At 45.6% G+C, this 27,417-nt stretch overlaps 10 protein-coding genes across 10 annotated transcripts; 2 read left to right on the top strand and 8 right to left on the bottom strand.

The window, feature by feature from the left end:
• Window positions 1-847: 847 nt before the first annotated feature.
• L203_105359 (uncharacterized protein) lies at window positions 848-2,138 on the top strand (the record flags this gene model as incomplete). The annotated part of the gene is made up of 5 exons (XM_066214727.1): window positions 848-1,471; window positions 1,536-1,647; window positions 1,718-1,798; window positions 1,864-2,025; window positions 2,077-2,138. The coding sequence occupies 5 exons, from the start codon at window positions 848-850 to the stop codon at window positions 2,136-2,138; spliced, it is 1,041 nt and encodes a 346-aa protein (XP_066070824.1).
• A 252-nt stretch (window positions 2,139-2,390) lies between these two features.
• On the bottom strand, window positions 2,391-3,322 carry L203_105358 (60S ribosomal protein L23; the record flags this gene model as incomplete). The annotated part of the gene is made up of 5 exons (XM_066214726.1): window positions 2,391-2,454; window positions 2,518-2,650; window positions 2,705-2,824; window positions 2,885-2,971; window positions 3,310-3,322. The coding sequence occupies 5 exons, from the start codon at window positions 3,320-3,322 to the stop codon at window positions 2,391-2,393; spliced, it is 417 nt and encodes a 138-aa protein (XP_066070823.1).
• Window positions 3,323-3,668: 346 nt separating this feature from the next.
• Window positions 3,669-7,115, top strand: L203_105357 (uncharacterized protein; the record flags this gene model as incomplete). Its single annotated transcript, XM_066214725.1, has 10 exons — window positions 3,669-3,842; window positions 4,112-4,423; window positions 4,473-4,829; window positions 4,880-5,139; window positions 5,191-5,257; window positions 5,304-5,895; window positions 5,948-6,186; window positions 6,248-6,458; window positions 6,517-6,844; window positions 6,899-7,115. 10 exons carry the CDS (start codon window positions 3,669-3,671, stop codon window positions 7,113-7,115), a joined length of 2,757 nt encoding a protein of 918 aa, XP_066070822.1.
• A 2,848-nt stretch (window positions 7,116-9,963) lies between these two features.
• L203_105356 (uncharacterized protein) lies at window positions 9,964-10,836 on the bottom strand (the record flags this gene model as incomplete). The annotated part of the gene is made up of 3 exons (XM_066214724.1): window positions 9,964-9,990; window positions 10,042-10,119; window positions 10,180-10,836. 3 exons carry the CDS (start codon window positions 10,834-10,836, stop codon window positions 9,964-9,966), a joined length of 762 nt encoding a protein of 253 aa, XP_066070821.1.
• Window positions 10,837-11,373: 537 nt separating this feature from the next.
• Window positions 11,374-11,625, bottom strand: L203_105355 (uncharacterized protein; the record flags this gene model as incomplete). Its single annotated transcript, XM_066214723.1, has 1 exon — window positions 11,374-11,625. The coding sequence occupies one exon, from the start codon at window positions 11,623-11,625 to the stop codon at window positions 11,374-11,376; it is 252 nt and encodes an 83-aa protein (XP_066070820.1).
• Window positions 11,626-12,362: 737 nt separating this feature from the next.
• Window positions 12,363-13,450, bottom strand: L203_105354 (uncharacterized protein; the record flags this gene model as incomplete). Its single annotated transcript, XM_066214722.1, has 4 exons — window positions 12,363-12,416; window positions 12,465-12,547; window positions 12,663-12,797; window positions 13,222-13,450. 4 exons carry the CDS (start codon window positions 13,448-13,450, stop codon window positions 12,363-12,365), a joined length of 501 nt encoding a protein of 166 aa, XP_066070819.1.
• Window positions 13,451-13,837: 387 nt separating this feature from the next.
• On the bottom strand, window positions 13,838-16,862 carry L203_105353 (uncharacterized protein; the record flags this gene model as incomplete). The annotated part of the gene is made up of 5 exons (XM_066214721.1): window positions 13,838-14,004; window positions 14,056-14,918; window positions 14,969-16,193; window positions 16,241-16,292; window positions 16,350-16,862. The coding sequence occupies 5 exons, from the start codon at window positions 16,860-16,862 to the stop codon at window positions 13,838-13,840; spliced, it is 2,820 nt and encodes a 939-aa protein (XP_066070818.1).
• A 593-nt stretch (window positions 16,863-17,455) lies between these two features.
• L203_105352 (uncharacterized protein) lies at window positions 17,456-17,662 on the bottom strand (the record flags this gene model as incomplete). The annotated part of the gene is made up of 1 exon (XM_066214720.1): window positions 17,456-17,662. One exon carries the CDS (start codon window positions 17,660-17,662, stop codon window positions 17,456-17,458), a length of 207 nt encoding a protein of 68 aa, XP_066070817.1.
• Window positions 17,663-18,641: 979 nt separating this feature from the next.
• On the bottom strand, window positions 18,642-24,548 carry L203_105351 (uncharacterized protein; the record flags this gene model as incomplete). Its single annotated transcript, XM_066214719.1, has 8 exons — window positions 18,642-18,757; window positions 18,807-19,000; window positions 19,058-20,899; window positions 20,955-21,014; window positions 21,071-21,198; window positions 21,247-21,455; window positions 21,498-22,803; window positions 22,854-24,548. The coding sequence occupies 8 exons, from the start codon at window positions 24,546-24,548 to the stop codon at window positions 18,642-18,644; spliced, it is 5,550 nt and encodes a 1,849-aa protein (XP_066070816.1).
• A 1,399-nt stretch (window positions 24,549-25,947) lies between these two features.
• Window positions 25,948-26,948, bottom strand: L203_105350 (40S ribosomal protein S5; the record flags this gene model as incomplete). Its single annotated transcript, XM_066214718.1, has 6 exons — window positions 25,948-26,091; window positions 26,143-26,276; window positions 26,329-26,441; window positions 26,498-26,573; window positions 26,628-26,689; window positions 26,869-26,948. The coding sequence occupies 6 exons, from the start codon at window positions 26,946-26,948 to the stop codon at window positions 25,948-25,950; spliced, it is 609 nt and encodes a 202-aa protein (XP_066070815.1).
• Window positions 26,949-27,417: the final 469 nt, after the last annotated feature.

Below are 27,417 nucleotides of genomic sequence, written 5' to 3'. Positions count from 1 at the left end.
TGCGATGATAGGAAAAGAGTTGATTTATGTCAAATTCAGGTTTTATCAAGGATTTGTGTCAGGAATGAGGTTGTTCTTGGGCTTGGTCTGGGAGTGCTTGGGACTTGTGGATTATGTAGGAGTATCTATCTGAGATAGACTCAGACAGCTATCAAGATTGATTCCTTGGGGAACTATGAACCACAATCCCTTCCTTATATCTTGTTTGCTCTGCATCCAGAAGCCACGTTCTAGTTCAACCAACTATACCATTCTGAGGCATACACTGTATCCTGTGTTCTTATATCCTTTCCTTGTACATGGTCCTGACAATTTGACCCGGTTTATATATAGCATATATAAGAGAGTATATAAGAACGGCAAAGAAAATTTCTCCAAGACTAGACTATAATGTAAGTGCGTCAGTACTCTACACTGCCACTGGTAAAGACCGAAGATAAGTCCGCCAACAAAGAACACTTAAAGATAAGGAAATGGATATATATACATAGATAAACCGTAGAATACTTTTACTTGAGATACTTCATTTCGATGTATGACCAGTGCTAGATTTGCGGTATCAACAACTTTAACAATATATATATACTGTTTTACATAGTATTGATCATCGACAACTCAGTGAGGCACTCCTGTGCTTACACCTATCCACCATATTCTCTGCGTCTATCCGTTACTCATTCTTTGACATTACAACGAAATCACGTGACTTATACCAATATGCTGGTCAAAAGCCTCCTTCACATTTACTTTTTACTTTTTCATTGTTTTCCTTTTGTCTATTTAGCAATTGATTTTATTTTAACTCACATCTTGTCCCTTGCAAGACGTAGCACAAATAGAAAGGCGAATGACTGGCATGGATCAACGCCTTGGTCTGTCTTTACCTCTTGCATCAAAAATCCCGACAAGCTATGCCCACGGTCTCGCTTTCCTGTTTACATCATCCTACGTTGGATCTCTATATCTATCGCAGCATCTATTCGCCTCATGGGGTAGCCCAGATCATTCTCCGTCCCAAACACCTCCAACTGCCGAAGGTTTTGGGGAAGAAAAACGAGAGCCCTTACCACCTATATCTGCCACAGATGTTGATGGTTCTGGCATAGAAGGCGATGGGCCAAGGCTTGGCAACCGGGACCATCCTCTGACGATCAAAAGGCGGATGAAAGCTGCTGCCATCTCAACGCTCCTGAGCATAGGCGGTATCTACGGTGTCGTCAAGTACCTTGGGAATTACACCATGATGGGAGCAATTGAACCTACCTTAAAGTATCTCGGCTTACCCTCTAGATTCTCGCCTCCTGAGAGGTTGTCACCGTACCTCCTTGCACCCATTATCATGCTTGGACCGCTGTATGCCATGTATCTCAATAATGATATACCATTCATCAGCTGGAAGAGATCAGGAGATACTTGGTTTGGAATGTTGAGACGTGAATGGGGACTGATTGAGTTTAGAAATTATATTGTGGTTCGTCTTACAATATGTTCACTACTATTTTTGTTGCACTGTTAACGCAGCGTTGACCTACTAGGGACCAGTCACGGAAGAGCTTGTATTTAGATCCACCATTCTCGCCGCTTACCTACTCGATGGGTTCTCTCTCAAATCCTTAGTGTTCGGTACACCATTATGGTTTGGTATAGGTCAGCCTACTCCCTCCAATTCATTCTGCCGCGCTGCTGCTTGGAGCTGACGCATCCACGAATACGACAGCCCACGCTCATCATGGGTTCGAAACATATAAACGCAACGGACGGACAAGAGCAGCTGCCATAAGAGCTGTTGTTGCGAGTAGTAAGTAGATTGTCTCCTGCCTCGAATATGCTTGTCCAAAGATTGTTTGTCTTACCAACTCCTAGTTTTTCAACTGACGTATACGACACTCTTCGGATGGTTTGCCTCATTTCTGTATCTCAAGACTGGTTCTGTGATGCCGCCGTTGACAGCGCATATCTATTGTAACGTCATGGGAATATATTTGCCTACATCAGCTATAAGGAGCAACCCTCACAGGGTATTCCGTAGGTTTGGCCACATTTGTTGCTCTAAATCAGACTGATGTTATCGATTAGTCATTTGGGGCGCCTACTTGACGGGCATTGTGGGTTTCTCCTATGGTCTTTGGGTATTATAGTTACAAAACATGTAGATAGTCGTGTATAGAGACAGTAGACGTTTTCGATATCCCTTGAGATGCATCTTTGGGATTTGATTGTAGTAAATGCGTGACGCGGTTGTTTTCGTTGTTGATCCACTCTAAATCTTTACATATATCGTCGCGCGTCGCCGAACATCACAAGAAAACGCACATAGGGTACTACACTACAATTTCCAGATTGATTGTCAATCGACCCAATGCATGGCCCCAAAGTGATGGTTTCTACAGTTAGACGACAGTACCAGCGTTGGCAGCAATACGGGGCCAAAGGTCGGCACACTCCTTAGCCACACTAAGTTGACGATAAGTATGATTTCTAGGATGGAGACACTAGACAAAACTAAATTGGACTTACGGCCCGTTGATAGCACTACCCTTCATCTCACCCTTGGCGTTGACAATGACTCCTGCGTTGTCTTCAAAGTAAAGGAAGATGCCATCCCTTCTCCTCCAAGGCTTTCGCTGTCGGCAGATAACAGCAGGCATGACTAGTAATAGCTGTTAGAAATTATGCTGCGTTGATCCTGAATTTGGGAACATACCCTTCTTTCTGAGCTCAGGCTTCCCCTTCTTGACGGAAGCCATGACCATGTCACCGGCAGCAGCAGCAGGAAGTCGGTTAAGACGGGCACCAAAGCCAACAACGGAGATGACATAGAGATCTTTACTCTGAATTAGCTCTGATACGCCGCCACAGAACCACTTGATATAAAGGGACCTACTCTTTGCGCCAGAGTTGTCAGCGCAGTTCATAACCGCACCGACGGGAAGACCGAGGGACATGCGGAATTTGGTGCCGGCAGCAGCAGCTACAATGAAAAGTTCTCGTTAGTTGCGTTGAGCACATCATAATGATGTGGGCGTGGGCAGGCTTAGCGATTCCACAAGCCTCAAGCTTGAAGCGTTTCGAATTGCAATATTTGGTAAAGTCGAGCTTGGCAAAGAACCAGGAAGATGTTCTCTATTATTTCCTTCCCTCAAGCGACAGGTGCAAAGTAAAGCCATCATTTTGTTCAATATCCAATTCGTCTTCAATACTCTCAAATGATCTCCCAGTCATTGTCTGTAGAATAGTTGTCGCTCATGTCGCCGATTGCTGAACCTTCTTGCTTGCCCAGTGCCCACATTGGTAGATCAAATCACTCACACTTGGCGGACATTTTTTGCTGACGAGTATCTTTGAAGGTTAAAGAAAGAAACCAACTCTTTTGACGAATTTGTCGGTTTACCCACAATTCCTTACGCCTCTTACTTTCAGGCCATTTCGGCATTTTACGGGAATTTCGAAAGAGTACATGTGGCGACTTGGGTGCACCCGCCGCTCGCATTTAGGCGCGAAAAATTCCGAAGTTGATTTAGGCACCTGTAAGTGTCCCGATCTGACACTTCTACATGTTCTTTTACAACGATCGATCGTAATTGTAATAATTTGTTCTTTTTGTATAAATATATATTTCTTTTTCCGTTTTCTTCTCTTACACTAGATTTTTGAATAGAAGTTGAGAGATGTCCACTACCACTCCTTCGCTGGTGAACTCAACGGCCGCTTCATCTCCAATACTCGGCTCTCCTACAGCTAGAGAAGACAGCCATATCAAAGCAGTGGACAGGGACGATATCCAAGCTGACTCCGATAAGATGATACAAGAGTTGAAAGAAGAGGCAAAGGAAGACCCCGAGGTAAGTGGATTGAGCGAATAAGGACAGTCTGTCACAACCGTATACACACTAGCACACTCTATCCGTGTGGACGCATTTGTTTGGTTCGTAAATTGATTCAACAAACGCTGACTGATTTTGCTCCTTTGTCCTTTTGTTTGTCCATCCTTCCAATCTTGACACTCTTTTTCCATCTCAAACTATACTCTGTGTACATTCCTACAACAATTATGACCTACAACTACTCTCCATATCATACAATTCCATCGGACGTGGACCCTCAACAACAGGTCACAGCTAGAGCTGCCCGTCTCTCTTTCTTGTTAGACAAGTCCACTATTTATGCCAAAATAATTGGCGACCGTATGGCTCGTCAACAGATTGAGAAGCGCAAGGCAGAAGCTCGAGCAGAAGTCCGAAAACAAAACAAAGCAAAAAAAGAGGCCGAAACGAAGGAAGTTGGCAAGAGAGAGTCAAAAAGGAAGGTTGACAAGAAAGATGTCAAAGAAGAGCCCAAAGGAGAAGAGGTAGGAAGAGGGAAAAGGAAGCGCCAGTCTGTCGATGGCACAGAGGAAAAGAAACTCAAGGCAAATGACGACAAGGTGAATCGTTCAAATTTGGTTTGACTTGATCTAACTGTGATGTTACTAGATGGACGTAGATGAAGCACCAGATCTAATAGAGCCGACCTCAGCCAAGCCTGAAGGCGAAGAACAAGAAGGGGATGATGAAGATGTACAATACTCTTTTAAACAACCAGAGCTTGTGACAGGCGCTAAGCTGAGAGATTATCAACTTGCTGGTGTTCAATGGATGATTTCTCTCTATGAGAACGGCCTCAATGGTATCCTTGCTGATGAGATGGGACTTGGCAAGACTCTGCAGACAATCTCTTTCCTTGCCCACTTGAGAGAAAAGGGGACGTGGGGACCTTTTCTCATTGTTTGTCCACTGAGTGTTTTGAACAATTGGGTTATGGAATTTGAAAAGTTCTGTCCTTCTATTCCTGTAATTTCCTCTACTATGGGAAGAGTCAATAAATACTGATGTCCTAATAGGTTTTGATGTACCATGGAACCCCGGATCATCGAGCTGAGCTCCGAGCTACCTGTCTTGTTCCACCTTCAAAGAGCAATGTTGGCTCTGTTGGTGCAGCTAAAGGATCAAGAGGCCGCTCTTCCAAAGATGACCCGATGTCTTTCCCAATCGTTGTTACGACGTACGAGATTTGTATGAAAGACAGACAATGGTTAAGTGGATTGAGGTGGAAATTTATAGTCGTTGATGAAGGACACCGTCTCAAGAATCTGGATTGCAAGTACGTATATGTCTTGCTACGACAAAACAAGGCTAACAGACGTTCCTTTAGGCTTATTAGGGAGCTTAAATCTTACAACAGTGCCAATAGAATGATTTTGACTGGTACTCCTCTTCATGTAAGGCTCATGAAGAAACTATGGAAATTGTGCTCACTTTATGTAGAATAACTTAGCTGAACTTTGGTCTCTTCTCAACTTCATATTGCCAGACATTTTTGATGATCTTGATTCTTTTCAACAATGGTTTGACCTCTCTTCAAATTCAGAGTCTGACACAGTCTCTGGTTTGCTCGACAAATCCAGTGTTGTTACTAGCCTACACGCAATCCTCAAGCCATTTCTATTAAGACGGCTGAAGGTTGATGTGGAAAAGGAGCTACCTCCAAAGAAGGAGTACTTACTCTACGCCCCTCTTACTCAAACCCAGAAAGACATCTATCAGGCTATTGTCGCTGGACAGATCAGAGAATATCTCATCGAAAAAGTCTCTAACTCTTCTGGTACCTGCACTCCTATTGATGGAACGCCTTTATCCACTTCTGTTTCCCTTCCAGATACAGAACCTGTCATTATTGAAAAGGGCAGAGGACAGAGGAATAAAAAGAGGGGGAAAGTTAATTACGCGATTGAAGAGAATGACAACAAGTACATTGACGATTTGGAAAGTGGCCGAATTAAGCCTGAAAATAGAATGGATGTGCAGGCAGAAAAGAGTGCTGCTGAGATTGGCAAAGAATGGGCTTTGAAACAAGCTAGTGAGTTCTTAAGCAATTCAGTTGGGTAAACTGTAACTAACATGGTGATAAGCCAAACATGTCAATAACATGCGTCTTCAAAACCTTGTTATGCAACTTCGGAAAATTTCTTCGCACCCATTCCTATTTGATTGGCCCAGTGATCCTGCCACTGGCGAGCTTGTGGTAGACGAGAATTTGGTGAATGCAAGTGGCAAAATGTTGCTGCTGAACAGGTTGCTTGATGCTTTATTTCAAAGAGGGCATAGAGTTCTGCTCTTCAGCCAGTTTACAACAATGCTGGATGTTGTTGTGAGTATCTATACTTTACGCTGTTAATGAAAGCAGGTGGTTGTATTGATATTCAATGTAGGAGGACTGGGCAACTATTTACAAAGGGTGGAAGGTTAACCGTATCGACGGCTCCACTTCTCAGGATTTTCGACGAGAACAAATGGACGAATTCAATGCAGGTAAAGACGATCCTGATGCGTGCAAGTTGTTCTTGTTATCAACCCGTGCTGGCGGTTTGGGTATCAATCTTGTTAGCGCAGACACTGTGATATTCTTTGATCAGGACTGGAGTGAGTTCTCTCTTATATCCCTACGGCCGCTTAGCGAAGCTGATCCTATCCATGAAAGACCCGCAAATGGACCTTCAAGCCCAGGATCGAGCCCATCGAATAGGCCAAACCAAGCCTGTCCTTGTTTTCCGACTTGTTAGCGCTCATACCATAGAATCTAAAATTCTTGCAAAAGCGGGGAACAAGCGTAAGCTTGAAGCTCTTGTAATCTCTCAGGGCAAATTTGGACGTGTCGTGGACGAGAATGGAAGGGTCTTACTTGGTAGAAGTGGCAAGGGTGGAAAGAAAGGTGAAGGAAAAGAGAGCGTGACGGAGATGGCAAAGGCTTTATTGGACCTCGAGGGAGAGGAGATTAATGTTGTATCTAAAGATGACCAGATTATCTCGTATGTCTCCCTTCTAGCACTTGTTTTCTTACGCTTACCTACAAATCACAAAAGGGATCAAGATCTCGAGATTCTACTCGATCGTTCTCCAGCAGCATTTGCCCGTCAAAAAGGCTGGTCTGCCGGCCTTGCTTCCACTGCATCTTCTGATGTACGATCTGAACAGCTAAAGAAAGGTGAGAAGACGAGGTTTGAAGTATTTGAAAGCCAGAAAGAAGATGGTGAAGGAGGTTTGGCTAGAATGTTTGCAGGGGATGGGGAAAATGATTAGGAGTAAAGGGAGAGGACATTATTTCTTCAATGTTTGTTTATACGATTGCTTTTTGAGCTCGAGTGATGGTTAAAGATTTGTTTGATGAGCTGTTTCTGTTGTTCTACTGAAAACAATTAGATTGTAATGCATTATGCTTGTCCGTTTGTCTTGATGAAGCACTGCATCCTACGTTGTGTGATTGACATGGTAAAAAACACCATGAACAAGAAACATCTATAGAGGTGAAGCAGGCTCACGAACAGACGTGAACAATTATTCTCCATATGGAGGCTCAAAATTTCGTGGCGGCACCCTTCAATTTTAAACGTTTCGCAGAGGATTCTCATCATGTCGTGAGTCAATGCACATTGTATTCATTTGACAGATACTCCACTATCATACTCTTCGTCGATTAGCTGGGCGATCGTTGTTTCTTTTGTCAGAGTGTTAATGAAAGCCATAACCCTCTACTGAAGGCTTTAATGGTAACCTATTCGACGAGATTTAAGTATGTCATCAAACCAAAAATAGGGTTTTTAGCACCCACTCTACCTTGCACAATAAAGGTTGAGAACATCTTGGCATTAGTCCTGAGACCGACCTAGTCGACTATGATAGGGGTGGGTCTGGGTCTGTAAGGTTAAAGAATGATGCGCGAGACAAATCAAAGAAGATTTGATGGTTTGTTCAATGCTCATTTGAGCTTTACCAAACCAAATTTGAGTGATTGTGATCGTATTGAGCGCTATTGTCAGTATTATAGGCAGGGAAAGGCTAGGGGAGCACAGAATTTTGTGTATGGCTTGTCCATGGTATAGTTGGATGACTGCCGCAGAAACGTCAAAGATAAGGGGTCATCACCCATAGATCCCTAGAGAATGAATCTTGATAGCTGTCTGAGTCTATTCTAAATATATACTCCCAGATAAGTCAACTTGTCCCAAGGACTCCTTGACCAAGCTCAAGGCTAACCATCTTCCTAACAGCTATCCGGATGAAAACTGTTAGAGTCTCAGAAATGAATAATCACCCGTTATCCATGCTCACAACAAATGCCTAATTCTTCACCTTGAACATCATAATCGACCATTAAAATGATGAAAAGCAAAACAGCAGTCAGAGATGGAGATAATGCCGGGTTGGAGCGAGTTGAGGCCGGTTGACGAGACTCCAAGAGACCATGCTCTCTGTTGTGGACGTCTTGTGCCGAGTGGGATATGACCCGGCATCAGAGTACACTTCTAAAGCTTTGCTCAAGAAAATCTATTCCTCTTGAGCCATGCTTATTCCGCTAACTTGCTCCGTACGGCATTGCCTGGTATACCAGAACAAAGCAGGGGGAGATGGCTTGGCTTTTTGGTGGGGTTTCATATCAACTTCACACAGGTCCGAATGAGTATGTTATGAACACATCTTAGCCACTTCTCCCTGCCATGGAGGAGGATGTGAAGGTCCAAATCATGATTTTGTCCAACAAGTGAACCACCGCAAGATGCGGTATACAGGTGCTCAAAACGAACGAGCAGAGTGACACCAAAGTATGAGAGAGTGAGCGAGATGAGAATTGGGATCAAGGGATCAAGAGAATGATCCTGGAAGGCGAAGCATGAACAACTGACCGTTGTTTTTCTTGATTTGTTGCTTAAAGTCTCAAAACTACAGTGGAGTTAACACTGCAATTAAAAGCTTACCTGCAACTTCCATCCCAGGGTTGTTGGTCGTCTAGAATTAGGAATATCAAGGCAGGCATTTGAAGCAAAGATAGGTTCTAAAATGCTAAATGGTATCAGGATCGTATATAAGCACAGCATAGCCAAGGGAGGAAATAACTTTAAAATGAACAATCAACCTACCATGTGCTGACGAAAGGGTAGCGTGTAATCGCAGCAGTGGCATCTGTATCTCTATAGTAGTAGAGCATTAATATCACAATAAACTCCAAGTCGTGACAACGTTGATATAGCGGCTCAACATTAATGATATGGGAGGATGACTGTGCGAAACAACATTGGATTGATGTCGATAAATCTCATAATTTTGCTGCAAGTCTACAGTACTGCCGTAAGTAGTTCTTGCCTTGGCTCGATTCAATATTCAGGTCAGTCTAACCTTGTCTTGTTCAAGACCCTGGCCCAAGCAATCTTGCCACACGTTTGGTTCAATGATGCTTTCCAGCCTTGATCCTTTTGTGATGCTTTCTTGCTTCCTGTATCGCCTTAGCGCCCATTGTCTTTGTATCACAATACTTGCATCCAGCCCCTGCAAGCTTTTCGTGCCATCAGGCTTCCAGACTTCAGGAGGAAGGAGAGATAAAGAAGGATGCGGGAAAAGAACAACCCGTCAAGGAATCTCGATATAGCCTGCAAGTTTCTCTTTGCCTCGCTGAATCACGAAGACTGACTGGCCAATTTCAGCTCGAATTAACGTTGACCAATGTGTCAAGATCACTTCAACATCATATGGCTAAGTTTCTACTTCGTTATGAAGAGAAATACATAAGACTTTACAGATTCACAAAAGACATCAACTCGGCCGAATTAGTAAGAATTTTCGTTTTGTGCATGTTGTCTGCTTTGAGAGGAGACAAGTGGACAATGCCATCGTATAGGAGAAATCAAGTGATGTTGTGGTCCTGTAAACCTGTCAGCCCCATCAATTATAGTGATCAAACATTACCAGATGCTATCATCATCAGCTGTCAAAATGAAATGATAAAGCAGACCAATGCAGTGGAAAGACATAATCCCTAGATCGTGTTTACCCCTTTACCATGAAACATTCACTATGCAAATACTGTTTTGCATATACTTTGAGATTGCGGAGTTCACGTAATGAGAATTTTGAGTAGCTTGCCATATTGCCAGAGTTATTGTATAGAACTTCTTTCAAAATGCTTGATACAGTCATTACCGCTCTAAGTGGCCAATCACTGGAGGTTCCTCACGAATTCTACCATTTGCTTTCGTATATTTTGTCGATTATCAACTAGTTGAGATTTGATCTGTTGTCTTGTCAGGCCAGTCTTTGGTATATAGGTCAGCTTCAAAATTACCAACGTATTTTCATCAATACGATGACTTGCAATTCTGGAAAGTTCCTCTACATTCGCCATCGCCACCCCCTTGGCAATGATGTGTTCTGCAATGGCAATTTTCGCCTCTCTAGGAATTCTTGCCTTTATTCCAGATGTACCTTTGAATTTCCCCTTGCTCAGAGTCGATGATATGGCCTCACTCGCTAGAGACTCAGCACTCGGTGAAGGGGGATTCGTATTCCTTCTTGAAGACGACGCAGATGCAGCTGCATTGTGCGGTACATTATGGCTGGAAAATGAGTTATAATCCGAATCACCCGACACGACTCCTGTATCACTCTGATGCCCAAAAGCGTGGACGCCCACCGACCCCGGGGGCGCCAAGCGTGGCCCAGGAAAAGCCGAGTACATGGAATGGTGCGGAGCAAAAGATGAGGGATGCTGAGAAGAATAAGGCGAGTGGTGGGGAGGTAAATTTGGATCATAGGGACTGGAGTCACCCAACGGAGGAGGCAACGCTGGCGGTATATGTGAATAGAAGGGTGATAGGGGTGCTTGACCAGACCCTCCCGCAGCAACGGCAGGCAAATTTTGCGGAGAATGAGGTCCCATGGGAGAAAGAGTTTTCGGCTGACCTGATGGACTCAAGCTGTCATTGAAGCCCAGAGAGAGACCCTTTCGCCGCCTGTGGTCTTGATCGCCCATGGTCGGACACGAACCGGCCTTGCGAAGAGTAATGATGAAAAATCGATGAGTGTGATGTATAAACAAACCGACTTGGGATTCAAAAGCTAACCATTGAAAAAGCATCACCCATTTATTAATGCCCTATTCTCCTTTCACGTCAGCTTGCTCAACGCCGTTGCCCTGGTCGTGCCTCCAGCGAGAGAGTCGTCAATCCACCCTTTTTTTCTTGCTGTCCTGTTTCTGATATCCATGTTTTAACGCCGCCAGCCGTCTTTCTGCATTCAAGATACCTACCAAACATTCCTTATCAATCCGATCAGATGCGCAAACGGGACAACGTGGTTGTGTGCATCCACCAATTTCACATCGCTCGCCCGCATGGCGACCACCTTAGCGACAAACCCTCCGGGAACTTTAGGATTCCTAAAAGATCGACCTTTGTGATGCCACCTTGTGCCTAGCGAATGGTGCACATTGTTTGTCGTCTGGGATAATTAATAGTAGCTACGGCTGCGAAACGTCAAAATCTTCAGAGAGCAGCAAGTTGTCTGCCCATCAGGTCCCGCAAGAGACCTGCACGTCGACTTGCGCCATAGCGCTCCCTACCATGCCATGATAAGTGCCGCCCTGACGTTCCTCTTTGATAGCTGGTTCCAGCTCCGTTACATCACGTCGCCTAGGGCTCGTTGTGCCTGCCTGCCGTTCCCAAGCCCGCGGCAGAGGCTCATCACAGTCGACGACGCCATCGACGTCTTGGATTCTGGCGATGATTCTCTGCAATGCAGCGTCTGCTCGTCGGCCTTGCATGCACCTGCTGGCTCCGTTGAGGGAGATCCATGCTTCTCCCTCATTGTTTTCAAAGTGCCGGTGGCCGGATTTATGATGGGTTACAAATGTAAACACGAAAATTCATGTCCACGCAGAAAAGACGCGACGCGACTTCGGACTTTGACGGAAAAAAAGCGCGGTGATATTGGAGGCGGCTTGAGGCGGATTCAAGTGGTTGCTGGATGTATCTCTTGCACTATTTTCAGTTGGCGGCATGGTCATTCAGAGGGGTTGTCGCTGGTTATGCTTGTTAATAAGTCAAGAGAATGTTTATTGTGGGCACTGCATCAACGAGGTTCTGGCAAGCATACCATGAAAACAATGGCAGTTCCAGTGGATAGCTTCCAAAGGGAATACTAGAAAGCTGGTATTCGACCGCAACAGCAGAGCTGTTGCGGTCAAAAGTAATACCAAGCTGATGTGAACGGGAGCCTTGGATTCCCTCCGCATTTACCCTTGTTCTCATTTCACAAAGACTCAGACATTTCAAATTCCAATGACACTGCCCACACCCTGGAAACCTCATCGTCCTATCACTTGGTCGCTCGCTTAAAACAGGATTAGCATGTCACAATGGTCACAAACAAAGTTGTGGATTTGGATTCCATCACATTAAACCAGTAGAAGGGGAGACTAAAAGTCCTCCACAAAGCAAGACTACGCCCTTCATATGACAACTCCCAAACCACAGAACTGTCCTAAATGCAATGAAAAGTTTAATTGGATTGGACCATGCCCTTGCCCTTGTAGCCCTCGGAGGATATACCAGTCTAAAGACCTGTTAGCAAGCATTCACGGCCATCCAAGGCAAGACTTGCAATTGGATTCATGTTCTGAGACTTCATATATTCGGTCATTTGTTCCTGGTATTCGGCAGTCATGGTCTTTGGAGGAGGGGCAGCTAAGTTCACCGAGTTGGCATTTGTCTTTTTCGTTGAAACACAACGTCTTGGCTAGCCAGAAATATGTCCATCTAGGTTGATCTGGCCTGCCTGGCTGAGAGAGAGATGGCCTACCTTGTGTTCGGACGACGCTAAATAGAGCAAATCCAGCAATGACCGCACCAGAAACACCAAGCAATACCTTGAGGCCATGACCAGACTCGACAGTAGGAGCTCGAGGCCCGTGAGGTCCAAAAGAAACAAAATAAGCTGTTTGTCATCGTCGCATGATTTAGACACGACCGGGTAGGCGAATGGATGTCGTACAATGTGGAGCGACCCAGTCGTGGTTTGATGAGAACCGGGACATATTGAAGAGCGCATTCATGGGTCGAGAAGCAAAGAAAGAGCGTTAAATGAGATGTCGAGGGTGGAAATAGATACCACAATCAGCTCTTTATCCCAACCAACCATTCCCAACAACAGTTCCTAGCATACATGACCTTCGCCTCATTCACGTCCATTGTCAATCTCCTCATCAGTCAAGCACAGTGTAGCCAACGCTCCACCATGCAACACCTTCAGCCAATAATAATTCACCAGAAACGGTGTCCGCTCACGCCCGACAATGTTGATCTTCTTCCAGTCTCAGAATTCTCCAGTAAAAGCTCAAAATGCCTCTAGCGACACTTACCAGCTTTCTTCTCATCTACTGTCAGCTGCTTCCAATCCTTCTTCTGAATTTGCTCCAATTGTTGGTAGATCTCGTATTGTTCCTCAGCCGGAAGGGTTTTCCAGGATGCCTCAATGTTCCCAAGCAGCGGTGCACTGGCATTCGAACGAGTAGAAGTGACAGTAAGGGGTGCCGCAGTGGCATATCGCCTTGCTGAAGTAGTGAGTGAGCGGACCTTGAGGAGGACCATTGCTTTTTTGTTTTATTTTAAAAGAAGAGTGGTGGATAAAGAGGATTTGTTGCGACGAATACAGTCGAGATGATAGGACCTTTGCACAGCGGCGTTTTCAAAAATTCCGGTGAGGCAAGCAGCAGGCGGAGGTCGCCGCTCCGACTATTCCCGTGGTCCAGTCTTGCGGTTATCATCAACTTGTACAAAAGAATTGCATTTTCTTCTTATAATATCTATCATCTTTTGTCTCTTTTTCTTCTCTTTCATTCACCTCTATATATTCTGCTAGGGCACTGCACAAAATAGGCGATGCAATTAACATAGCGTGGTCGACAGAATACCCTTCTGAATGATCTGATAGCTCACAATACGACCCAATCTCACCTTCTTACCCCAGATCAAGTTTTACATATTCCTACAGACATCGACACAGACAACCCCACCATTTTCATTCCATGCATATCCCCATTGTGCCAAAGCGTTCTTGATACTTGTTCCCAGTCTGGTTTTTGAAGCCCCTCGGAGTGGGTCTTGGGTACCGACATGTTTTTCTTCCCCTATAACCACATATGCTTGAGATTCCAAAGGTTAGCTTGCTCGCGAGTACACAATATGAAACTCACCAAGTCCTCTAAATCTTTCTCTTTCTAACTCGGCCAAAAACTGTCCACAAATCTCAACACCTTCATTTCCATGCAACGTGTGTAGATCCAAAAGCACTTCCGTCCTCTCTCCACTCTCTAAATGTTCGGCACCTACAACCCTCTTGACACTTGCTACACCCAGAACCACGCCAAGTCCACCTGCGCATGCCTTGCCACGTTCTGATCGATCATGAGGATCGTCTGACCAAGTTGTCGGTCGTTCAAGCACGGCAGCTTGAGCGGCGGCTTGACGTGTTTGAACGAGGGAATGCGCAGCTTCAGTAGATTCATTTATCATGCGCATGTTGAGAGCCTTGCCTTCTCTACTAAATCTTTTGGCTGCAGCTCCGTCTCCTCGCCTGAAGGCATCTGCAGCCCTAGCTAGACATGCATTACGGGCATGACCAAGTCGAATTGACGTTGAGCGGGAAGAAAGGTACTGTTCATTAACAGACGATCCAGTCACGAGAGTAGGCAAGAGAGTAGGAGGTCGTAACTTGATTCGCTTGCTTAATCGAGGAACCGCGGGCGCAGAGCTTATTGATGTAGGAGACTCGGATTGGTGGTCTGATGGAACTGATGTAGTTGTCGTAGGAAAGTCTCGAGGAAGGGCAGGAGCAGCGCGTTTGATGGCATTGGCAAACCTGTTCCTCGAAGGATCAAACCTAGGTCTGTTTACACGGCCAGCACTGGCAAGATCGGGGAACTCTTCCTGTTCTCTTTGCTGCTGCCATATACCAGGTGAGTGAGTTCTGGTATAGTCGTCCTGAGACAGCTCAACTCTTGCCATTGCGTTTTGTAAAGCAGAGACGTCTAGATTATTTGGGAATTGGTGCAAGAATCTAATAACGGGTGAGAAAGCGCATCAATGTTTGTACATATATGGACGTACTCGCAGTTGGGCCCCTTGGCACAATGACCTCTCAGCCAGAATCGGCACATTGCTCTGTCAAGATCATGACTAAATCTACAATCGCTTCTTCGGCACTCTCCTGCCAAAAAGTACCGGCACATTTTACCAGCATGGCCTCCAGGACTTTTACCCACACTCGATCCCAAAGGCCCAGGAGATGAGCTACGCAGAGTGCGTGATGTAGTGGTAGGAAAGTATCCATCTCTTCCGCCTCTGCCCATACCGACAGTCGGTCGAGGTGAGGCTCTGCCTGGAGGTGAGGTTTCTGAACGGGATTGGGTGTATTGGGCAACAAGCATAGTCATAGCAGCCTCAAAATCGTATCCGCTTCTATGCAGGGCGTCTTCCAACTCACTTCTGGGTACACTTGTGAAGATGGAGCACAACACATCGAGTGGGGTCATGCCAGCTCCTTCCTCCTCAGCTTCAGCCTCTGTCAAAGAAGATGGATCAAACGATAAAACAGACGATGAGGTAGAGGGAATGTATTCTCCTACATTAGGATTCAAGGTGCCGTTACCTTCACCGTAAGAAGATGGTGGGAAGAATGAAAAGACCTTGGCCTCCGGGTTCACTTCTCGTTCGTGATTTGATTGTAGCAAACCTTTAGCAAAGGAAGAAAACTCGTCCACATCTTCTTTACCTTCCGGAAATATTCCCTTTCTCTCATGTTTTGCCGGCGAAGATGTAAAGACATCTGGCATCTTGATCGGTGCCCTATATGGAGTGCCGATAGGACTGTGAAAAGGACTCGATTGGTCACTGAAGAGAGGTGTCGCCATAGCAAGATTGCTCGAACCAGTCCGGGACATGGAGGCACCAATCGCACCAAAAGGCGAGTTGGAGCGAGGAGGCTCAACATCTTTCCACGCATCGCTAGGTATAAATCCTTGGACGGTGGGGTTCATCCCGCTTGAAACGGAATTCAATCTGGGTGAAGGCGCAAACGTGATTGCTTTGGCATTCAATAACCGGGGCGACCCTATTGGACTCGGTACAGGGCTATGCCCTTTTGCACTACCTGTCGCACTATGAGCGGGAATAGGAGGTACAGGGGAATGGGTTCGAGAGAGAGGAGTCCGAGAACGGAAGGAAGGAACGCGAGTAGGAGTAAACGGACGGCCAGGAAAAGAGCCCAAACTAGGAGAAGCCCGCGCACGAGTTGGTGTGAGATGGGGTACGTAAGGAAGGTGTTCGGCGTCGCCTTGATAAAACAGTAAATGGTGATAATGTGTACAATAAGAAACCAACCTTTGCGTTTATGCATACATTCCAAGCATACCTGGTCCATGAGTGCCTCGTCCTGCAAAAGATCAGCACATTCTCCAAACAAACGTCATGCAACTTGAGCAATACTGACCTTACCCAGCTCACCCATATACGGCCTCAAAGTTACCTTGACCTCTTCTTCTTGTTCATTGTCGAGAAGGTCCACAATCTTTCTTACCAACTCTTCCTTTTCCACCAACGTCAACCGTTTCCCACTTCCCTCGTCTTGACTAGCCTTGGTCGCATTTGATGCAGTACTGGTGGCGGAAGCGGCTTCCGAGCCGCTCTGACTAACGTTGGCCTGGTCTTGATCCTCGTCGCTCTCTTCGCCATCCGATTCACCTGAGCTGGAGACGCTGAGTGGATGCTGACCCAAGGCCGACCTAGGCGGGGGAAAGTGAGCGTTGTTGAGTAGGGAAAAGATGTAGTGACCCAAGTGAGGGTGAGACGACAAAACTGTGGTAGGCGTCGGTGTTGGTGCTGTCGACGGAGTAGGCGTTTCTGTAGAAGCGCCTTCCTCTGCTGGGTCAGTGATCTGGAACAGAGACGCATGTTTTCGCGGCGACGGTGCCCGTATAGTGCTGTTCTGGTCTTGCATGACCATCACAAAAATAGTAGATGAAAAGTAGAAAACAAGATTAAAAAGAAATCTGCTGTAAGACAAAAAGCATGATTTGATTTAGAAATGTATTTATGATACCAGGCCCCGAAGGATGTTCCATGTCCGTGTCAGATTACGTCAGGTCTGTCCGCTTTTCTATACAAATGGAAATTCATGTCCGGCCAAAAATTGTTTGGTTGTATATCTACAAGTCGTGATTAGGAAATGACTTGCATTCATTACAAGCTTTTACAAGATAGCGCAGACTGTTGTCTTTCCAATGGGCAGCACTCCAGAAGTCTTCTTGACCACTCGTCAACAAGACGAAATTAATCTTGTGAAATTTCTGGGTTCCGCTGAAGAAGGGCCAAAAGACGAGTGTTGAGATGCCGACTACTGATACAGAATGATTTATAGCGAGAGCTAGAGTACGAATGACTAGGTAGATTCGCGACCAATTGGCCTAGACAGGTCAGCCTATGGCTTTAGAGAATCCTCGCAAGCCGATGCAATTCTCTCATACTCTGTCACAGCATATATTTCCCAAGTCGTACTTGCCCACGTCCGGTCGATGCACTGGGCACACATGTCTAGCATCAAGCTTTAGGAAGACGAGAAGAAGGCGGATTTCTACGGGTGAGCTTTAAACCAGCTCCGCTGCAAAGAGCCTCCCTCTCTGTTCTGGCGCCCTCAATCTTGGTCATGCCACAGACATTGGCATAGGCATCTTCAATCGGCACCTCCTCAACTTTGTACGTTTTGCTCCCCGTCTGGACAATCTCGGTCGACACGTTGTCCTTCATAATTGACAGGATACTGTCAATTGAAGCGGCTTCGACACGCCTTGCAGATCCAGCAGAGCGTTACCAAGCCTGACCAATGAACGGCAGTGAATTGCGAAAGAATCCTTAGAGAAGAGGGTCGGTAAATTGGGCTGGGGTGACGGATCTATAGCTATCGCATTAATCCATCTGTATCACTGCTGGGAAGACAACAACCTGCCAACAAGAGAAGTAAACCAGACGCAAAGAGCAAAATAAACGGCCGTCATCTTGTGAATGTGTAGGACGACACTTGGAAGTCCCTAAGTGAAAAGAAACAAGAAATTCTCAGACCGCAATCTATATGTAGTCTAGTTACAAATAATTTATGAGAAACAAGAAAAGAAGAAAGAAAGAAAAAAGTTACTGAACCCGCGACTTTAACGAAAAGAGATGGCAAAGGGTTTATACACGTCATGCTTTTATCTCGCTAAAGGAGCCCCGCTAGTCAGGCACGGATGGCTGATAAGGATATTCAATGTATCATGTGGAGGCGGAGAGGGCCGAAAGAACTTGATAACGAATGTGAAAGGATGCATAGTTTTTTCTACGATCTGAGAATGTAACATTTCAACTGTCATATTTCCTTGGTCACAGTAATGAATGGATATAGTATGTAGATGTGAAGTAATATTGGAGAGTCGAGAACGGCTGGGGAGCATGTAATGTATGCCTTTGGCGTTGCTTAGTTTGCTTATACATGGTGCATAAATGCTACTGAAGAAATGAAATGAAATGCAAGAAAGAAAACCCCATTAGTGCAGAGCAATGCCTATCACTTGACTATCGGTACAAGTTGTTGACAATAAAATACGTCGGCTCAAAAACCGGACAAGAATGGTACGAAATGTAGAACTTCAGCGTACTCTTTGAGCGAGGTCCAGAGATAGAACAAGGCAGAAAGCGATAGCAAGAAGATCTAGGTTTTGGGGCCAACCTGCCTGGCATTCTGTTTCAGCTGTCACCGCTCACCGCGGAAATAGCCTCCACGCTCCCAGTGACCTTGTTTGTAGACCTCTGCAGAGCGCTTGGATGGATGGACCAATACCCGCAAGAGGTCGCGTACACGCGAAAAGTCTGAGTATTGTGAGCTATTTGTGTGCAGAGATTGAGCTTGAAAACATACCAAGAGGCTTCAATAGCCACCCGTCAAAATCTTGAGCTAGATCCGCTCTGTCATTCTCATACAAACTAGCAGACACAGCAAAAATGGGTATCCGCCCATCAATACGGAAAGGGTCAATATCAGATGGTTTCTCGGTTATGTTTTCAAGCTTGCGAATTTCTCTAGCAGCTGTACGTCCATCCATGATTGGCATTCTGATCGTCCTTTAGTCAACTAGTTTCTAGGGCACAAGGTGAAGACAAATAACTTACTGAATGTCCATCAAGACGGCATCAATATTTCTGTCATGCTCTAAAAATTGTAAGGCCTCTCTGCCATTCGTCGCAGCTACTACGTCGTGTTTGTCCATTTTAAGCCTTTTTTGCAGGATTTGAGAATTGATCATGTCATCTTCAACAACCATTACTCGCATCTTTGACATTCCAGTAGAACCTTCCTTGCTGCCATCGACGGTATTGCAAGGAGGTTGTTTCGACAGTATTTTTGTAGCCGAAGGGGGCGATGAATTACGCTCGGCTGCAGAAGAGGAGGACAGTCTTGGGAGCGACTTTGACGATAAATTCGTGGGCGATCTTGTCGATGGTGGACCATCATCCACATCAAGTTCAATTAAGCTCTTCTTCCTAGTAATAAGTTTCTGTTGTGATCTGGAGTCCGTAGAACCAGTCTTGTCGTTGACAGCACTTTCTGCTTCTTCTTCTTCTTCTTCTTCCACCACCCTTGTAGGTCTCACTGGGTAGCTTGAGTCAGTCACTTGAAACGATCCCGGCTTGTTCATTCTCTCTTCTGCTTCCTTCAGTCTTGGGTCATCAACAGAGACCGGAGCAGGTGAATGACCGCCACTAAGATCATTCACAAAGGAATCAATTTCGGGTGCGCCAGAGAGCTTTGAGTGAAGGGAAACGACGGAGTTGGACTCAGAGCTACTAGTTCGAGAACGAAGCCGTTGGCTTGAACGGCCTCTGGATCTCGTTTGAGACACAGATTGACCAGGGCGATAGACAGCCATAGGTAATGTAAAGAAAAATTTGGTGCCTACACCCACTTCTGATTCCGCTCGCAGTTGACCGTTAAGCTGTTCGACAATGCGAGCTACAACTGCAAGTCCTAGCCCTAAACCTGTGCTTTTCTGCAATGGTTCTTCTGCTCCTTCAAGAGTCACAAACATCTCCTCTAATTTGTCACTAGGTATACCACATCCAGAATCACTGATTTCAATCTCGAGTGAAACGGCGTTGCTATCTTTGGAAGTTTTGGGGGCGCCAGGAAGACTTGAGCTGCCTTCTGAATGCAGACCGCAATGTACCCCGACAAAGCCTTCCTCAGTGAATTTAACTGAGTTGGCAATAACATTGGAAACAACGGTCTTGATCTTTCTGGAGTCACCGATAAGATATTGAGGAAGATCTTCAGAAATATTGACTCGAAAATCAATACCCTTCCTAGCCAATTCATTTTCGTAAAGTCGCACAGCATCGGCAATACACTGACGAATATCGAAGGGATCATTGAATGTGGTCTCGTTGCCAGTCTCGATACGCGTCAAGTCCAGCAAATCATGAACATGGAACAAGAGAGCTCTTGAAGCTTGATGACTGTTTTCCAGCATTTTGCGCACATCACTATCGATGTTACCCGAGAGAGCCAACTCAAGGGTGTTGATAATCTGACTCAGCGGTGTACGCACAGCATGTGATGTATTAGAAAGTAGAATGGCCGTGAGTTGGTTAGAAGCCGTAGCAGTTTGTTTCTCTCGCCAAACTTGAATGAATTTACCATAGATTAGGGCTAGTACTCCAGCAGACTCAAGTTGGTCATCAGACCAAGGCCGACTAAATCCAGTGACAGTTTCCGACCAAGCCTTGAAAGATTTTCTTGGTTCTAAACTTGCTTCTTCATCTGCCTCGTTGTCCTTGTATGGCTTTCCCGCCCACTGAACCTCTCTCACTTGACCTTTACGGAGGAAAACAATAAAATCTTGACCAGCTTTGGCCGTAAGAGGTACGTAAAGAAGACCGGCAATTGTGTCTGGAGCACGGGGAAGAATAAGATCAGGAAAGTCACGTCGAATTGAGTTTATAGCTTTGATATCACTGTGTATATGTGTGTGAGAATTAATATGTCTATTGAAGAAAAAACATGTCTCACTCAAATTTCATAATTCGAAGATACTCAACAATTGCCAACATAGCTTGACCTTGCTCGTTGCTATAACATGACATCAGTAAACCATGGTTTGATGATTCATAAAAAAATCCGCTCACTGTCCCAAAAGCTTACACCCATCACCAATAACTAGCATCCCTGCATCTGCCTTGAAAATTTGAAGCAAATCGTCGGCATTCGAAATAATATATCCAGTTGGATGAGTGCGAGTAGGGATGGTCGAGATCTGTACAAACGTCAGAGCTGGTGGAAACCTACAAGTCAGAGAACTTACAAGTTTTCTAGTATGAAGTCTTTGGGCATAACTCAATCGCTCAATATTTTTAGAGATAGAATCGGAGAGAATACGGAGCATTTGCCGCACAGGGAAAGACACTCGCATGCCATACTGGCCATAAGAATGACAGGCAATCAGTCCCCAGAGCTGTCCAAAAGCCATAATTGAGACAGACATTGATGAACGAACACCCATATTGGCAAGGTCTATAAACTGGTCAGCACAATTTAATATCATGTCAGTCATACACTTGAGATGGATAGGGCTCATCGCTCTCAAATAGCAATGTGTCATATCCAGGGGTGTATCCAAATCCTCCTTGTATTTGAGCACCATTCTTGCCGTACTCAGACTCCTGTCATACAACATGCGCACCTTATTGATCTTGTAGAGATCTCTCGCCTGAGGTGGAATATCTGAAGCTGGGAATCTTAAATCTTTGTATAGGTCGGTAGTCTTGCCCCATTCTACTAATTCAGCGACAACTAAGCCGTTCATTTGTTCATCAAATTGATAGATCAGAGACCTATGAAATCGGCAAATATCCTGCACAAGACCAACAGTGACTTTGAGAAAGGTATCAAGGTCGGGCGCAGCACCAAGCTGGTCATTTATTTGGCCAAGTACGGCAAAAACATCCATTGTGTCTGTTCTACCGCTTTCAGTTCTCTCAGGTCTTATTCGATTGCCTCGTGCCTTCTTACCTTGACCGCGAGACTCATTAGAAAAGCCTGTATTACCAGTTCGTCGCATCCTCTCGAGGGCACGGAGTGGTTTGGCGTGGTTCGTCGTACTTTCAAGGATTTTCTCGAGAGGAATATCCATTTCAATTCCTTCAAGACCCATTCGTTCGCCAGCATGGGCCCTGGGAGTGACACTACTGCCGTGAGATGAATGTCCTTGCTGAGGGTTGGCAAATTCGGCAGAGTTGATGGACAAGGCATTTGTCATGTTGCTCAATTTAGGTTGACCCGTCCTCGGCGCATTGCCAACGCTAGTCAAGCTGTCGAGAGTTCCTGCAGTCATAGGAGTGCTATCGCTAAAGAAGGTACTACCTGTGTTGGTAGCAGAATTAGACGCAGAATCTGGCGAAGCTGATTGGGCTACAGAAGAAGGCTCCGAAGGTGGTTCTGGTACATGCACAAGAGGGTTGAAGAAATCTCGTTCGAGTTCAAATTCCAGAATGATGAGATCAGGTGGCGCGATAGGTTCGCCGTTGGAATTGACTTTGTTCCAATTTTTCTGTGCAGGTCTATGCGCTGCAACCCAGCAGGTCCATTCTTTCTTTTCGCCCCCTGCACTAGAACCAACGGAACTTAGTTCTCCTTCAGCCTCTGTCGAATCATCCTCGCTGCCAGGCTCGCCAGATCCGGAAAGAAGAAAAACTGAAGGTCCATTATCTTCAAGACTCTGCTTTTCTCTTCCTAGATCAGGAGCTGGAATATACTCCAATGTGTCACGCAAAATGGCTTCTTGATGATTTGAAAGAAGACGAGTAAAACAATCAAGCTGGAAAAGATATTTTGGAGAAAGACCAAGAATTTTGGTAGAGTTCTAAAAGTGGCGTCAATATTTCAAGTCACACATGACTGCTCATCACCTACCTCTGAGACTTGGCGAACTCGTAACTCTCCCGTATCATAATCCTCCTCGAGCACCATCAACACTCCAAAACCCTGGATGGCCCCGGGAGTGATAATGGGCTCATCCTCACATCTCTTGAGCTTTCCTTCTCTTCCTACGACGATGTGATGCCCATCTTCAGTAGAGACGTGCTCAAAACGCATAGTAATGGCTGGTTCCTCATTGCTCGAGGCAGCCTCTGCAGATGAGGTAATAGGTTGTTGGCTAGATGCCTTGTCATCAAGCGCTTGTTGGTTTCCCGAATCGTCTGGAAGTGGAGAAAAATGAGGAGTTTGCGAAGATACTTCTTCGCTTTGACCCTGCAGTTGCTCTGATTGTTCACCTGGCGATCCAGAGGATTCGTCTTTCTCGGGCTTGTCATTTGTTCTTTCCTCCAGTCTTCTTGATGCCGGCAGAGGTGATGGTGTGGGTGCATTTGGGTCTTGCAAAGTGATTGTCTGCGCTTGTTGCGCTATAAAACTCCTCACATTGTCCTGTCTGCTCGATTGTTGTCCAGACCTGCGCTGTTGACGCTGCTGGGCGGCTAATCTAGTTGTTGTGGCTTGTATATCATCCAAAGCAGACTGAGGCCACATGCTAGAAGCTGAAGCTGAGTCTGTGCCGGTACGTTTGCTTCCAAACGTGGTACCCGACTCACCGATAGAACTGAGAGAGCCAGCCTCGCCCAAGTGTATAATACCGCTAACGTCACTGATGAGCGTTCTAACACCCAATTCATCAATCTCAAGGCTGGTCTTGGAACCATGGCTGCTGTTGATCCTCTCGCGTTCATCCTCGGCAGCCCGGGTGGAAGGTCGCGCAGCTTGAGGAATCGGATGCTGGAGTTCCGGCCCTGGGCCTTCGTTTCGCGGGGGCGGAATAGAAAGTACAGGTAACTGACGAATTGGCTCAACTACTGAAAACATGCTCTGGTTGCGACTATTTGTGTTACCAGTCTTCTGTTTCGATTCTTGGCTTAAACAAGACAATTGTTTGCCATCTGATGGCTCTTTTGATGGCAACAACTTTTTGTGCGACTTAAATTCCTTGATCGTCACAGCACTGTCATGTTTATCCAACGCAGGTCTCCCTACCTCACTTTCCACGTTTTGCGAAATCTTTTTTGTGTCCGTTTCAGACACCCTCCGTGATCCAGAAGGCGTAGATATACCAGCAACGGATGTGCCTCCGTCCCGATCCTTGTCTCTGCCGCCAAAGGTGACGACGGCCGGTTGCGACTTTCCCTTTTCCTTTTGGTGTGGCTTGTCCTGTTGCAACATTTCGGCGATCGTTTGGATGCCCGCATCCGACTCATCAACCAAACCTGCATCTGGAAAGCGACGGTCGCTCGCCGAAGAATGATGGGTAGAATCTGGAGGAAGGATACCTTGAAGGACGGATCGTATGGGAAAGACAAAGCTGCCAGGGAAACCTGGACTCGTCGGTCCAGCCGAGGAGGACGCTGGCGAGACGACAGGCGTCGTAGAGGAACGCTCCGTATTGGATATACTCGATCGACTCTTGAACGGAATGGCGTCTGGCAGTTTGGCCGATTGAATGGGAGCCGTCCGCGATATTTTTTCAGGAGACTCTTCATCCACCCTCGCACTCTGTGCGGCGTCGGCCATGATTTGCTCATCATTATCGATAGGAGATTGAGGTGGTGCAGGTGCCATGGTCTATCGGTAGCCTTTGGACTGTAAGAGTGGTCAATTTGAACCGTTCAATCTGCCTTCCGGAATGGCCACACCACGTACGACTGGCGATGTGGAAAAGATGGTACTTGCCACTAGATCGCTGTGGCAGCACGCAAACGTCGATTTTGCAAAGTGGAATGATAAAGACAACAGGACAAATTGGAATAAAACGTCTCTATTATCATTGCTTACGCCGTATCATTATGGGAGAATGTTAATTATTGCCACGACAGCAAAGTGAAGCGCTTTATTATCATTATTTTTAACATAAAGATTTACCAAGTTCTCTTTATTGCCACGTCAGATCTATCGCTTCAATAACCATACAGCATGGTATTAAGGCTTCCACGGTAGGTGTTCATTAACAATATAATTACGATTAATTACACCCCATTGCAGCTTTTTTACTTGAAAAACAGCATACAATTAAAATACCCTCCCACCTAACAAAAGTAATAACAGGATGGGTGCCGCCAGGCACGGATCAGACTTGTCCCTATTGACTGACTATTGGGCAAAGGAGGCAAATTAACGATCAATCATGACAAACGGAATACTGGAATCGATTTGTTAGTGTTATGAATTCCAATAGTGAAATAGGGTAATGGGATTTCTTGATAACGTTGTCATGATTAGAGTGGAATTGTAATAGCGTATGGATGAGGAGTAGTCTTTGATGGCTGGAGCTGTATGGTTGGTTATGGAGGCACAGGGATTGGATACGTAGGATGAGATGGAGATGCGCTTATCGACAGACGGAAAACTGGGTAGGATGATCTTGAGGTTGTCAGTGGCGGTATGCCAATTGCTTTGACGCTGATGCCGGTGGTTAATGATCCTAGGCGGTTAGTCTTGCAAAGGTTGGGGTGAATCCAAGCCAAGTCACGTCCAATCCAAAGCTATGGCGCGATACGCTCATTGTTACTGGCGACCCACCACTGTAATCTTTATCCGTAACGATTTCTCCCAGCCACGTATATCTGTTTGCCGTGGTTACTAGCCATGTCAACCTCTTGCGACGGTGCGACGCTCAGTCAAGAACTATACAAATAATACTTTGTGCGTTTACAAATGCGGAATTATCTTTTACACGATTTATTGTATGATGATGTAAAATCAAGATAGTTTTCCCAATTCGATGATTTGGCTAGCCAGAGCAAGCGATAAGTTCCAAGTCGACCAAAATCAAACAGTTAGTAATAAAGTTAGTCCCAGCCTCAATTTAATGATACTGCTGTTTCATTCAGCAATGCAAATGCTCTAAAAGCAAGTCGAATGACCTTCCATCCCGAGGTCCTAAACTACTCGGCCGTCCAAGTCACACTCATCAAACCACAACGCATAGCCAAATATAACCGAGATACATAGCGAATACAAATTATCGGTTAGACTTGGCGACACGCTCAAGCTCGTCCTTCTTTTTGATGGCGTAAGAGTTGGAAGAGCCTTTGGCGGCGTTGACGAGCTCGTCAGCAAGACATTCAGAAACGGACTTGGAGTTGTGGAAGGCAGACTCTCGAGTCTATATAATCAACGTTAGAATACGTTGCGTAAATGTTAAATGACAACATACGCCAATAGTCAGGAGAGAGATAGCTTGGTTGACACGCCTCAAAGGAGAGACATCAACGGCCTGTCGACGGACGGTACCTTGGGAACCAATTCGAGTGGAGTCTTCCCGGGGACCAGTGTTGATGATGGCATCAACTAGATATCCGCAATCAACCTATATACCTGCATGTAACTCCGTGAGACGTACCGAGAACCTGGATTGGGTTTTGCTCAGTAACAAGGTGAATAATCTCAAAAGCGTGTTGGACGATTCGGACGGCCATGATCTTTTTACCATTGTTTCGGCCATTCATCATAAGACTTAGTGAATCCAGTCAGTTACCACCATATATTCTCTTGCTATGTTCATAACTCACGCATTGACAAGACGCTCAACTATGGGCATACGGCCCTTAGCGAACTGCTTCTTAGCATATCGTCCAGCGGTATGGGCTGAATACAGCAATCAGCCAAATGTAACGCAAATTATGGCGAAGGGGCACTCACGAACATAAACAGCGTGGTTGACATTGATGTAGTCCTGGAGAGAGATGTCCTTAACCTCGACACTGTATACAAGTCAGTTTGCTGATACACATTCTCTTCGTTGATAGTTGAGCCCTCAATGCTCCTTGACGCTATTGTGTCCTGCCCCAATCATCCGTTTGGTCGTCTTGGCTCTGCTCGTCTCTTGCGAAAAGTCTCCCATGCACATGATAGCTCATTATTGAGTAGAAGAACCACTCACCCCTCAGCCTCCCACTTGCCAAAAAGCTTGACAGTACCCTCGTTCGCAACCGCCTGAACCTCGCTAGGAAGAGCTGCCATGGTGCTTTTCTTTTTTGATGCTTCTTGGTTAACTTCCGTGAGCCGTTTTGATGTTAGCCCGCCTTGCAATGGGAGGTCGAGTATGAGAAGCTTGATGGTTAGAAAAGAAAGAAATGGTTGATTTGCAGGAGATACCCTTGAACAGGCGACAGTGCAAACCGCCAGCCGGATGATTATGTAATATGTCGGAGTTATGCTTTTTTGACACTCAACGCCGATGCATTCGGTGGCGGTTTCTTCCGCTTTTTTTCCCCTTTGTCTTATTTATTCACAAACCTTGGATTCATTTCATTTTCGAATTAATTAACTCAGGTTTTCCAAATAAGTCGTAATCTACCATATTGTGAGTTTCATTTCTCATGATACCCAGATTTGTATCTTCAGAACCACACTCCAGTCAGATCTATTCGCTTCACCAACGCGGTCAGATCGTTACGAGAGTGGAATATCGAAATGTCTCTTGCGCCAT

This window comes from Cryptococcus depauperatus, chromosome 7 (assembly GCF_001720195.1).
Source record: "Cryptococcus depauperatus CBS 7841 chromosome 7, complete sequence".
Taxonomy (NCBI): Eukaryota; Fungi; Basidiomycota; class Tremellomycetes; order Tremellales; family Cryptococcaceae; genus Cryptococcus; species Cryptococcus depauperatus.
This window is presented reverse-complemented; position numbering and strand designations above follow the sequence as displayed.